We start from the raw sequence: 14,103 nt of genomic DNA on the forward strand, positions 1-14,103 counted from the left end.
TGCCGGATTCCTGCCGAGGTCAGTTCGTTGTCTTTGGAAGCACTCCACACACAAATCGCGGTTTTCCTGCTGGATTCCACCTCGTCCCAGTTTATATCCGAGTTTTTAAAATGCTGGTTTTCAGCGAAGTTTCTTGGAAAATCTAATGCAAAGCGTTGGCATCAGTCTTTATATTTACATGCAAAAACAAAGCTGCCTTGCCTTTGCCCAGAAGTAGAGAGTTAAAAGCCCAGCTTTTTAGGCTTTTTTCTCTTTGAAGGTTTTTGGCTGGTGTGGGGGAGAGATCTGGGAGGAGGATTGGCAGTCTTTTGCAGAAATGAGCTTTTCCTTGCATGCCATCCAAGCTGGGATGGGGCTGCAAAAGCAGAGGTGATGCTTCAGGAGGGCTGACACATGCTGGGGACTTCTGTGTGTATGCGTGTGTTGGAGTTGTGGCCGGGGTGGGTATGTGTGGGATAGAAAGCCAAGGCTGATAGCTAACAGGCAGTCTGATCCACAAACCAATTAAGCAGAAGCATGTGTGCTTGCGTGTGTGTACTACAACAGAGCCAGATCACAGAGAGTTCTTTAATTACTAAACCCTTGGGTGAAAGGGAGGGTAGCATCCCACTTCCTCTAGGCAGCCATTGGCTGCAAGGAAAACACAGAAGTGAGCTGTGTGTGAACGGACACAAAAGAAAACTCTCGCCGTAGAGAGGGGAGGGGCTGCTTCCCTAATGCTGCGAGTTTCATTTGAAGTGGCTTCCCTCATCGGATACAGAGCTGGAAGCCCTGTGTGGGAAAGCTCCAGCAGGTGCTTTCTCAGATAGCAGGCTTTACCGTGGAGTTTCTGCAAAGCTTTACTGCAACTTTGAAGTTGCCCCCCCCCATGCAAATAGTGGGTTTTCTTCAACCCGATATGAATGGGACTACACTTTAATGGGGTGGACTTGGCCAATATGTGAATGCACACCTCCATTCCAGAGGAGATGCAAACTAAAAGCCGGGTGTGAAAAACTTCAGGAAGAAACATGGGGATCGAAAGAAATGGGCTGGTCTGGGTCGGGTCTGTCTGGTACCAAATCTGCTTGGTGGGATTCAGAATATTGATTTCTGTCTCTTTGCTGGTTGTCTCAGGCTTCATGAGCACACAAGAAGGGCCCTGGAAGTTTTTTACACATGGCTTTATGCCTCGGGGTATCTGAAGAGCGAATCTGCTTCGCAGCAGATTTGCATGTTTACTTCAGGGGATTATAATGACAGTCCACATAGCTGTCAGCTGCTCCTGCACTCCCTATGATCTTTGTCTTATGTGCATTCCCAGTTTTGTTTCAATTTTTTCCCCTCCAACCAATCACATCCTAGGAGGAGGCACGAGACGCCTCCCTTCAGTATTACTTTTTCTTAGACAGCCAGGCGGATGTCTGCAAAAGTGACAAGTCAAAGCAACAGAACTTAACTCCAACCTGCAGTCTCCATTGTTAAGCTTCCAAACATCTGCATATGGAAGCTGTGTTGCTATGGTGACCAAACTTTGAAGACACACATTTTGCTTGTGCTTGCGTTTAACTCCCCTTCTGGACTCCATAGAATTGCATCAATCTGCCACAACCCCTCAGCACCACCCCTGCCCCCAGCACTTGCAATTGCAAATCACTCAAATAACACACCAGACTGAGCTGTCAAACTCTCCTTTGCTGGCACCTGCGTGGATTTATAGAAATCCACCCAGAAGACATTTTTTAAAAACACACACAAAAGTGTGAGTAAGCCGAATTGTCGGCAATGGCCCCACTGCACATCAAAGGAAAACGTCAGGTTTTCTTCAAAAGCCACAGGAAATACAGGATTTTTTAAAGCCGGTCATACTTCGGGCTAAGCCAGAATGCCCAGCCTCGCTTCGGGGGGAAACAGAGGCATGTCTGTACGAGGTAAATACCACTAATATGTGGACTGGCATGGTCCAATCCGGAGTGGATTTGAATTAAAAGCCATGTGTGTAAAGCCTGCTGGACCAGAGCAAAGGCTCCTCAAATTCAGAATTCTGTTTCCTGCAGAGGTCACCCAGATGCCTCTGGAAAGCCCCAGAACTGACGGTGGTGACGGCACATCCTCTCTCTTGCCATTGCTCTTCTGCAACAGGGAGGTTCCATATAGCCATCATGACAAATAGCTACTGATACTTCATGAATTTCACTAATCCCATGTTCAGAACACCTAAGTCTAATGGCCATCAGCACCTCTTGTGGCATCGAATTCCACAGATTATGGGTTGTGTGAGGAAGTTCATGCAGCAAGCAAGCACACAATCCAAATGTGGCTGTGTTTGCCAGTAATATCGCTTGGCAGTTACAAATACATGGCACAAGTATTATAAGGATGTAGAAGACCCAGGGCTGATGTCAGGTCAGTATTGTTGGGCACTTGCTGATCCCTGAGACCACTTCTGCGCCCATAGCCTTATGGTGGTGATGGTGCAGTGACTCTCCACCATCTACGGAGGACCCCATTGACCAGGGTTGGTCCTTGAGTCTCTATAATTTGAGTTTTGTCTTAGTATGTTTAGAACAGGTGTCATAATTAATACTTGCCATCAAAGGGACAATAATCCCATTGGCTGAGAACAGCCAATTCTACAGTAGGGATGTGCACGAACCAGTCCGGAGGCCATTGTAGAGGCCTCTGAACTGGTTCGAACATGGCGCCGGCTTGAAGGTTCGATGCCGGAGGGGGGTGGTTCTTTAAGGCCGTGGGAGGGTCACTTACACACACACACACACACACACACACACACACACACACACACACACCGCATTTCCCCCACCAGCGCTCATTGTTCTGCAACATTTTTGGGTTGCAGCATACCTCCCTGCCACTCCTGCCCCCGTTTCTCGCCAGAAGCGGCCGAAAGTACCGTCTGTGCGTGCGCCTGGTGCACATCATGCGCAACGTCGTGTGCTGGACGCACACACAGACAGTACTTCCAGCCAGGAACGGGGGCAGGGGCAGCAGGAAGGGAGGTACACTACCACCCCCAAAACTTTGCAAAAAACCGAGCACTGGCGGGGGAAGGGGGGGGTAAGTGCACCCTCCGCCTCCCTTAAAGAACCACCACCCTGACGTCGAACCGCACCTCCACGGTTCTGTGCACACTACTATTCTACAGATTTACATCTCTGCAATTAGCATGTCTACATGGGAACCACCCCTCCTCTTGGGTATATGCCCAGATTTTAGCAGAATTATTAAGGGTATTTTCCTTTGTTGTGGGATAAAGTTTACTGAAATGTACTTGTGGGATAAATTGCACTGAACCAAAGATTATTTTCCTTATTTGGTCATTATAATCATTTAGAACTAGATTACCTGGTTAATCCTCTCAAGGGGATATGATGAAATGAATGTGTAACTGCAAATTATATCATTGTGGGATAATTTGCAGGCTAATGACAGCATTCTCCTCACGTAATTTGAATTCCTATCTTCCTTTCAAAAGAAAGTGAAAACTAGTGCTCTTTGGATAGAGGTAATAGAATGGGCCAATGTTTATAGTTGGATAGGTCTACTGCATATCATTAGTGCACTTGCTAATTTATGGCTTTAATTCTAAGCAGTAGCAGTTTCTGCATGATAGAAACAATCCTATCATTATGGGGTTTACATTTCCTAAATAAAACTCTTCATCCTCTACATTTTAGACTTTAGGCTGCAATTTGGAAGACAACAATCTTAAATATACTTTCTAGACAGTAAGTCCCAAGGAGACATTCTTCAAAGTAAATTCGTATAAGATCAGACTGTGAGACAGCAAGCTTAGAACCTGAATAAAAATGGGTCTAAATCAATTTTACTAGAAATGTTTGAGACTATTGCAAGGTGCATGTGGCCCTAACCATTACTTTATATGATATGATCTGTATTGTGACAAATTTCTGAGAACAAAATACACACAAATAGCATCATTTATTAATGGTGCCCTTGTATGTGGCTTTTGCACACAAAATACATGTCTCCAGCAAGAAGGAAATGGTCAGTCTCATTTTTATGTATTTTACAAGCAGATGTTGCAATTTATTATTTGTTTGTTTGTTTATTTGTTTAAAATATTTCTATACCGCCGTATTGCTCGGTGAAATAAAGATATCTGTCTATCTATCTATCTATACCACCCAAAACCTGTATCTCTGGGGAGTTTACAATTAAAATAATTTAAAACATCAAATCAATTAACAATTAAAATCATTTTGTATCATTTAGATACTGAAGCATTTTTCAGAAATCCTGCCATGCTTGTATATTGTATGTAAATTCACTTATAGACACAGAATTTAATTTTCCATTTGTATTATCTGAATATATAATTCCATTTGATACTGTATATCTGAGTATATATCTGAATATATAATATAATATATATGTCATTCTGAGTATCAAACGTAACTTATCAAGTAGTCTTAAGAAAAAAGTAGTTAGGTTCAGATCCTGGAAGCAGGGCCATCTTGCAAGACATAACCAGCCTCAAGGGCAAGGTGCCTCTGAGTACCAGTTGCAGGGGAGTAATGGCAGGAGAGAGGGCAGGCCCTCAACTCCTGTCTGTGGCTTCCAGCGGCATCTGGTGGGCCACTATGTGAAACAGGATGCTGGACTAGATGGGCATTGGGCCTGATCCAGCAGGGCTGTTCTTATGTTCTTATGACTATGAGATTTAGGTTGCAGTCTCTGCACATTTACTTGGGAGTAAGCTCTATGGAGTCACTGTAAGTGGTGCAGCGGGGAAATGCTTGACTAACAAGCAGAAGGTTGCTGGTTTGAATCCCCTCTGGTACTATATCGGGCAGGAGTGATATAGGGAGGTGCTGAAAGGCATCATCTCATACTGTGAGGGAGGAAGCAATGGTAAACCCCTCCTGTATTCTACCAAAAGAAAACCACAGGGCTCTGTGGGCGCCAGGAGTCAACACCAATTCAAGGGCACAACTTTACCTTTACCTTTAAGCTCTATGGAAGCTAGGAGATTTTGAAGTAAACATGCACCAAATTGCTATTCACACCCAGAGAAAGTTTACAAGCAAAAATGATTTACTCAAACCAATCTTCAAATGCAGACAGAACGTATATTGATTGCAGCATACATACAAATAAAACATTTTTGCTGTTGCTGGGAAGTTTTGGCAAATGACCCAGCATTGTCCCATTGTTTCATGTTAGTACAGCCTGCTGATTGATCATGGGCTAAAAGGTGATTTAATAAGTTTCTGAACTTGTTGGCCAGTGACCATAATGTACCAGGAGCAACAGTGCAAACATATGTGATTTGTGAATGCACTGAAGCATATGTACTAGATATAAATTCACTTTGAGGAGAGAGCTCCAGCACTTTCGGGAGGAGTCAGTCAATACAAGCTGAGCAGTGAAAAGAAGAAGGCTTGCTGTTAAATATGGATCTAGACAGATATCTCAACGGCTGCAGAGCAACTTACGTAAGCTGATGCGTTCCCTCACAAACACCTTAGTGATCTTTTGGGTTTGCACACCTCATTTCAAATTCATAAAGCACTTTGACTATGTTATATTAACCTGTTCTTTCATCTACTAATGGCTGAATAAGAGTAACTGAAGGGGAACAGTGATCTGTCTACATCGCCTTCTATGGTGGAGGAATCAGTAATAGGTATATTGTGTGAGCTGGTCTGATACAACAAATAGAAAATTAAATTCTGTGTCTGTAAGTTCTGCCAGCATGTGTGGGCCTTCCCTGCCATTGTGAGAAATTCCCGTTTTTAGGAATTGCTAGGTAGACAAAACCCCTTCTTCCCATGAGCTTGTTTAACCTTTTCAAATGTAGTTTTGTCTTGTTCGCTTTTGCCATGGCTGATACTAACCCTAAGTAAAGCTCAGATTTTTGAATACAAAAGATATGAATGAATCAGGCAATTTACAGACGCCTGAGCATGCTTATCTCCGCCACCCTTATGAATTCTTATTGTTTTCTTGCCTATTTCCCTGTTACTGAGGTTATAAGACACTAGTGTGAATTCACTGCTCAGCTGGTACCATTTTATCCTAGAACTAAGACTTGAGTTTCTGAGTTCTTAAAATACCTTGAGCTGTCAGATTTATTTTGTATTAATTTGAGAATAATTTGACTAATTGAGATAATGAAGGATTAAATTTTGGGCTATGCTCCCAGCTAGAGTTCATGGTCAAATATTGCAGCAACCTCTGGAAGAGGGTTTTTGCGGGGGAAAGAGCCATTTTGGAAGGGCGGTATATAAATCAAATAAATAAATAAATAAAAATAAAGAGAGTGAAGATGTGAAATTTTTCTGCATAGGAATTTTCAATAAAAAGGTAGTAGGACTACAGATATGCCCATAGAATATATGGAGGATGGCAAGACTGCCCAGCTTTTGTGAAAATGGCTGGGGGAGGAGATATACTGGCAGAACTTTGCTGGGCAGAGTGGGCTGCTTTAGTTTTAGTAGTACAAGATGCTGTGGCCAAACTATACGCTATGTTAAATGTATCATTAGAGATGATGCACATAACTTTCTGAAGTAAATAGCAGCCACAAAAGAACTTGATCCAGACTAGACTGTATGGTGGGAGAGGGAAGATTTAACCTTTTGCCCCTGTCATGGTCCTGATCTGGATCCATTCTCCCCATCTTCCACAACTGCTATTTGCCTTGGGAAGGAACCTTCCATTGGCCACTAGTCAACAGCCCTCAGACCTAGTCACAACACTAGGAGTCATCCCATGAAACTGATTGGCAGGAGATTTAGGACCCACAAAAGGAAGTTCTTTTCCACACAGAATACTATGGAATTCTCTGCCATGGGATATGGTGATAGCCACTAGCTTGGGTGGCTTTAAAAGGGGCTTAGACAAATTCATGGAGGACAGGTCTATGCATGGCTATTAGTCTTATGGTTATAGACCAGCCTCAGAGAGGCAAGATGCCTTTAAATACCAGTTGCAGGGGAGCAGCAGCAGGAGTGGGGCATGCCCTCACCTCTTGCCTGTGGACTTTTCAGAAGCATCTGGTGGGCCAGTGTGTGAAACAGGATGTTGGACTAGATAGGCCTTGGGCCTGATCCAGCAGGGTTGTTCTTGTATTTATTCTTAGTCATATATACTAGGACCGAGAGGATTGCATTAGGAAACCAGCCCTTTGGAACAGCAGTTAGCAAAAGTTAGAAAGAGTCCACACAAACATGCCCAAACACTTATGAGTGTTTGGCCAGTAGTAGCAATGGTTGGAATGGAGTGCCTAGCATTCATCAACAGAGAGCTTACTTGCATAACACAATGCCCTCCCTTTCTACACAATGTATACTTAACATTGTGTCCCCTAAGGACACAATGTGGGTAACCAGCATTTAACCATGATTCCTGCAATTGTGAGAACCCACTCTAATTGTCCATCTAGCGCAGCATCCTCTTTCCACCAATAGTCAGCTATACCCTTCCTAGAGGTCCACAATCAGGGACTGAAGGAAACAATCCTCCCCTGTTGGTTCCCCCCCCCTCCACTGGCCCCACAACTGGTATTAAGAGGCTGATCTGATGATTATAGACCAGTTCTCTTCTGATCTTGGAGGTTATTAGTCAAGATGGCTAAGAACTATTGATAGACCTATTGTTTATTAATTTGTTTAGTCCCACTTTAAAACCGTCTAAGCCAGTGTCATAGTAGCTAGAGTGCTGGACTAGGACCGGGGAGACCCGAGTTCAAATCCCCATTCAGCCATGATATTAGCTGGGTGACTCTGGGCCAGTCACTTCTCTCTCAGCCTAACCTACCTCACAGGGTTGTTGTGAAAGAGAAACTAAAGTATGTATTACACCGCTCTGGGCTCCTTGGAGGAAGAGTGGGATATAAATGTTAATAATAATAATAATAATAAATTCCACAAGTTCATTATGTATTATGTGAAAAGGTACTTCCTTTTGACTTACTCTGTCCTGAATCTACTTTCAGTTAAGCATTCCCAGGACTAAAAAGCAAACATTTGTAAATCCCCCAGAAGGCCCGAGGATAGACCAGAACTGAATGAGCTGTCATAATATCATTTTTCTTTCCGGTTTCATCATATTCATCCCTAGTCTTTTACTTTTCAGAAGTTCTATAGAGCAGTGCGGAAAGTAATGTTGCTTCGAAGTATCATAAGGCAAATGATCAGGATTACGGAAAAGGCCCAGAACACACAAATCTGGGGTGATACCAGTTTTTGCACTGGTCACAGGCATTTGTCCTCCAAGCCAAAGGTTAGTTCAAGATGAGTAGGAGTCCGTTAATGTCAATCAACACTAAATCAAGGTTCATGTCATGCATGATGACAAGGCAAATGTCTTTAGAATGTTTCTGGCCTAAATGAGAATGGGGAGTGCAAACACAAATGTCCCAGATCTCAGGGTCTCCAGTTCCTGTGTCCATCTTCAGCCCAACACTAGTCCTTTCCAGTCCACATTCTTAATGTGTGGAAACCTGGGGAGTGCCCTCTGCATGCCTAGCAGGAGTGGCATCTGCATGAGTGAGCCCATGCAATTTTACGCCTTCGTTTGTAGGGACTCCTTCCCAGACGTGTGGTTTGACTCTAATACACTAAACAGAAAGTTCTCATCCGGATGTACACTCAGGACAAAACTGCATGTTATGATGGGAGTGGGAGGAGAGTGAGAGGGTGGGTGGCTGATGATGTGAGAACTAAATATGTTGTCAATGAGAAAAATGTTCAATAAGTATTATTAGTTTTTTTAAAAAACCTGCATATTATATTAAACCTATCGTTTGGCCCTGTGTGTGCTTGTTTTTTCAGACTTCAATAGCAGCTGCAGGGGCTCAGGCCTGGGACTGCAGCATAGGTAGAAGGCAGAGGCGTAACTATAGGGGGGGCAGGGGGGGCACGTGCCCCGGGCGCCATCTTTTCTGGTCACATGGGGGGCGCCGCCATGACCAAAAAATTTTTTTAAAATTTTTTGTTAATACAAATGTTTCCTGCTCAGTGCAGCAGCACTGCAGCAGTCAAGGGAGCGCGTCAGCGCCCCCTCCCCCACGAGCGGTCCCTTCCGCGCCGCCCGCGCCCCCCTTGCTTTGCTGGCGCCTGGCGGCCAGTCAGTGGCCTGGCTTTGCGGCAGCAGCGGGCACTTGTGAGGAAAAACCTAAGTATAATGTAGTATGTTGGGGGGCAGGGGGGGCGGCGGGGGGGCACCATTTCAGTGCTTGCCCCGGGCGCCGTTTTCCCTAGTTACGCCTCTGGTAGAAGGGGTTTTGTAACCATTTCTCCTGGCTGTAATTCTGATCTGGATCTCCCCTGTGTTACCCAGTGTGTTTTCCTACACGCATAGAGACCTTTGGAATAGCTTACTTAGTTTGGAATAAGTTACTTGTGCATCAGAATGGACTGAGGGATTCACAAGTTGCTGCTTTTAATAATTCAAGTAGTTTTATTTGACCTATAAAGGAGAGGAGATCAGTTTCATCCAGGGGAGTGGGGACTTAATAGCAAATCATTAAATTGCAGGCCATGATCTCAGCATAAAATCAAGATAATGATATGTAATTTACCAACAGAGAGTTAAAAGGCATTTAAGGGGTTAGGAACTATAAAACAGAACTCCTAAAGTGGGTAACGGGTGAGTAACACCAACACACACACATACATGCACAGTAAAATTGTGGTTACAAGGACAGAGATGGAACAGAGAGAGAAACAGGGAAATTCACATCTGTTGCTTCAGATGCTTGCGGCAAACACAGGCAGGATGGCAGCCTGTCTTTTAGCTTCTGCACAGAGGTTTTCACACAAGTAGAACATAGTTCCATGCATGCTTAGAATAGGAATAAAATGCTCTTCCCACACCCACAGCTTCATGCAATACAAATGGGCAGCAGGTATATAGCCAGGGGCTTTTTGCCACCCATAGGCAGCCAAGGATTTGCTGCTCTTTTCTGGGGGGTGGGGGTGGCAGCAGCAGCTGCGTGGAGAATGTCCCCCCTTTTACCTTAAAAAAAATGTTGCCTCATGGAAGGATGGGGGCAGCAAGAGCTTCTTCTAGCTCCCCTCCTGCTTCTCAAATGACTGCACGGGCCAGTCTGTAGCCTGTTTTGGGCCTCTCTGTGCACGCATGTATGCGGAGAAAGGCCCCAAATGGGCTGCAGACTGGCCCGTATGGTCATTTGGGAGGCAGGAAGGCGCTCTCACCACCCCCATCCCATCACTCAGCGTCATTTTTTAAAAGGTAAAAGGGGGAACTTCCCCCTTTCGCACAGCTGCTGTGCTGCTGCCGCCACCGCCAGAGAGGGGTGGCAAAATTTGCCGGCCCCTCAAATTTTGCCGCCGTAGGCAAGTGCCTATTTTTCCTATCCATTAATCCACCCCTGTATATAGCTTAACACAGGATAAAGAGAGCCAAGATAAGACCAGAAAAGGGAAAGACAAAAAATAGTGTGAGCCCAAAAAGAAACACCTTCCCTAAATATTCTGAGCTGAGTTTCTTTTTTCAGGGGGTGAAACTGGATAACAAGGGAAATTGAAAGTCACAGCTACACAGAGAAAATCAGAGCTTCACAAAAATCTTTGTTTGTCCATCTTTCTGCCTAAAACTAACTCTAGTTATAGGTAAGACCAATCTTGTGGTGTATGGGAGACATTTTTAGGAGGTGAACGATTTTTAGGAGGTGCTAACTACTCCTGGATTAGTAATTTAGGGTTCAGATCAAAAGACCTGGATTTGCTTGCATAGGGGATGTTTGAGGACATCCTGAGGTAGTGGATTAATTTGATAAGAGTGGAGCTGTTTGACATAAAAGCTATTCCTATCCCCTGAGACAGGAATATTGTGTGCATCTTTGGAATCATGGTGTTGGAGGTGCTCAGTGTTTTACTTTACCTTAAAGGGTGGGAAATTCTGAACTCTCAATCTGTTTTGGTCTGAGGTGTGAGAGGGACAAAGAAATTGCCATGCTTCCTGTGGCTGAAACAGTTTCTAGTTGTTTGGGACTTGAGCTTGAAGATGGTGCCTGTGTGTAAAATATGCAGTATCCTTGATTACTATTTCCCTCCAGGAAGAAAGCTCTTATTAGCATCAATGGGAGCTTCTCTCCTGGGGAAATAGGGCAGGGGTCCATTCTGAACTGGGACTGCAGCAGAAGGAAAGGGTTGAACTAATGCTTCCACCCTCACCAGAGTCTCAGTCCTCAACAGGTCCCCACCCTTCATAGCTACTATTTAAGCCAGAAAAAAAATCAGCACACAGGGCTAAACTATGTAATATGCTTAGTTCTCAGATAGGTCTGTCAGTTTTCATTTACTAAGAATGGGTCAACAAACTACCTTCTACAAATATTGCCAATTTTCAACAACATTCTAAGTGAAGTGGTCATGCCGTGTCTTAGCAATAGCAATAGCACTTACATTTATATACCGCTCTATAGCCGGAGCTCTCTAAGCGGTTTACAATGATTTAGCATATTGCCCCCAACATTCTGGGTACTCACTGACATGCTAGTTGTGTGTGTGTTTGTGTGTTTATGGGTTTATATATGTGTTGTGTGCATGCACAAGGAGTTTTTGACATAAGGGAGCATTCAGACATGCAATCTACCTCCTGCATTCTGAAGTCATACAATCCTAGGAGAAACTGAACATGTGTGAGTGAGGTCCCCACCCACACCCACACCCCCAAATATGTAGGTTGGCAGGCCAGGCTACTTTATCCTTAAGCATTTATAACTGCTGCATTCTTGTTGCAATAACAGACAGAAGGAACAGCAGTGCTTACTAAAGAACAGGAAGGTGCAAAGAGTCTGAGAGGGCAAGACAGGCATTTAAAGTCATTTGAAAATACAGGTGAAACTCGGAAAATTAGAATATCGTGCAAAAGTCCATTAATTTCAGTAATGCAAATTAAAAGGTGAAACTGATATATGAGACAGACGCATTACATGCAAAGCGAGATAAGTCAAGCCTTAATTTGTTATAATTGTGATGATCATGGCGTACAGCTCATGAAAACCCCAAATCCACAATCTCAGAAAATTAGAATATTACATGGAACCAAGAAGACAAGGATTGTAAGTAGAACAATATCGGACCTCTGAAAAGTATAAGCATGCATATGTATTCAGTACTTGGTTTGGGCCCCTTTTGCAGCAATTACTGCCTCAATGCGGCGTGGCATGGATGCTATCAGCCTGTGGCACTGATGAGGTATTATGGAAGACCAGGATGCTTCATTAGCGGCCTTCAGCAATTCTGCATTGTTTGGTCTCATGTCTCTCATCCTTCTCTTGGCAATGCCCCATAGATTCTCTATGGGGTCAGGTCAGGCGAGTTTGCTGGCCAATCAAGCACAGTACACTGTATACTTTTCAGAGGTCCAATATTGTTCTATTCTTCAATCCTTGTCTTCTTGGTTCCATGTAATATTCTAATTTTCTGAGATTGTGGATTTGGGGTTTTCATGAGCTGTACGTCATGATCATCACAATTATAACAAATTAAGGCTTGACTTATCTCGCTTTGCATGTAATGCGTCTGTCTCATATATCAGTTTCACCTTTTAATTTGCATTACTGAAATTAATGGACTTTTGCACGATATTCTAATTTTCTGAGTTTCACCTGTATGTCAGTGTTTCTAACAAAGCCATCAGGCTCCTCCTTTATCCCCTTGCTTATTCTTCCTGTTTGTCTCCAGGAAAAAGAGGGCTTAGTCCAACAATCAAATGGTTTGGTTGATGCCTTTGATAAGACCAACTTCAAATGTCCCACTGAGGTGAGGAGCAACAGATAATATCATATAGCCATTCTTGCTATAGTCTCTGGAATCCAGCCTTGTGTGTTGAATCGTCAACTGGTGGCGGTGGTGATGGAAAATTACACCTATGCCACCATGGGAACTGGGATTCCCCAGATTCAGTGCCATCTCCACCATTATGAGCCAGCATGGTGTAGTGGTTAGAGTGCTGGACTAGGACCGGGGAGACCCGAGTTCAAATCCTCATTCAGCAATGATACTTGCTGGGTGACTCTGGGCCAGTCACTTCTCTCTCAGCCTAACCTACTTCACAGGGTTGTCTGAGGAGAAACTTAAGCATGTAGTACACTGCTCTGGGCTCCTTGGAGGAACAGCAGGGATATAAAATGTAAAAAAATAATAATAAAAATATTTAATATCTACCTGAAGCCGATGGAAAGATTATCTGAGGCCTTGGTTCTCCATGTCCTCTATACATGAAACTTTTATTCTGAATCAAGAGTGGCATTGTTGTCCCAGAACCAGTGCTTGGAAGCTGACTGAGTGAATAAAAAATGTTTGTAGTTTTGTGCATATATTGAAATCAGAATACCTGCTTCATGCCATATGCATAGTGTAAAGTAACATAACTTTCTAAGTTCTGGTTTTTGTATGGTCACATAAGCTGGACAGCCTTCATTTGCTTTCATTTTGAGATCCTTTTTTAAGCTGAAGTCAGACATTGTTTTTTAAAAGTTTACAGTAGCTTGAAAGAGGCTTCTTTGGGGTAGACATCTATTTTATCCTACTGTCCCCTCTGGTCAAGTAGGTTCTGCAACTCTTTCCAACTGCATTCGGTTTCTTGTCTGCCTGAAGCCTGTTCTTTGCTCCATTTCCTGATCTAATCCCATCCCTGTCTTGCCAGTTCACATTTCCAGAGAGAGCAACAACAATAGTCTTACAAAGACCGGAGGAGCGCTCCGCAGAAGATGTTCTGTTTCTCCGGCATGTGATGAGAGGCATGCTCAGCTTCCGGCATTACAGCAATTCCATGCAGCTCATGCTGGCTAAGGTGGTGCGTTATGAGAGGTGAGAAAAGGAACTGGAACCTTTGGTAGTCCAAATTACTCAGATAAAGGGAAATCTTGGATACTGTCTTTGAACCAGATGGATAGCACTCCTGCTGTGTAAATACTTTTGTGTTGGATTTAGTGGTTTGATCAGGTTAGGTACTACTTTTCCATAGAGTCCTAACACACTAAGGTACTAGCAATATACCAGTGCACGATATATCTCCTGGTTCTAACATGCTCATGTGAAACTTGGCCACTATCTTTTATTCGAAACCCTTGTTAGAAGCCTCAATTAATTCTCAATGCCT

At 43.7% G+C, this 14,103-nt stretch overlaps 1 protein-coding gene across 3 annotated transcripts in view; it reads left to right on the top strand.

Moving 5' to 3' along the window:
• LOC128339823 (cyclic nucleotide-binding domain-containing protein 2-like) overlaps positions 1 to 14,103 on the top strand; it is a 37,141-nt gene that overhangs the window by 363 nt on the left and 22,675 nt on the right. The window contains exons 1-4 of one of the 3 annotated variants that reach the window (XM_053284271.1): positions 5,367 to 5,459; positions 8,104 to 8,250; positions 12,684 to 12,761; positions 13,648 to 13,811. In XM_053284271.1, the coding sequence (XP_053140246.1) occupies positions 5,418 to 5,459; positions 8,104 to 8,250; positions 12,684 to 12,761; positions 13,648 to 13,811 (431 nt within the window). In that variant the 5' untranslated portion in view covers positions 5,367 to 5,417. Of the gene's footprint in view, positions 1 to 5,366; positions 5,460 to 8,103; positions 8,251 to 12,683; positions 12,762 to 13,647; positions 13,812 to 14,103 lie in introns of those variants that run through there. The other 2 variants (XM_053284272.1, XM_053284273.1) reach the window with 2 other exon arrangements.

The sequence above is a fragment of the Hemicordylus capensis genome, chromosome 1, assembly GCF_027244095.1.
Source record: "Hemicordylus capensis ecotype Gifberg chromosome 1, rHemCap1.1.pri, whole genome shotgun sequence".
Lineage (NCBI taxonomy): Eukaryota > Metazoa > Chordata > Lepidosauria > Squamata > Cordylidae > Hemicordylus > Hemicordylus capensis.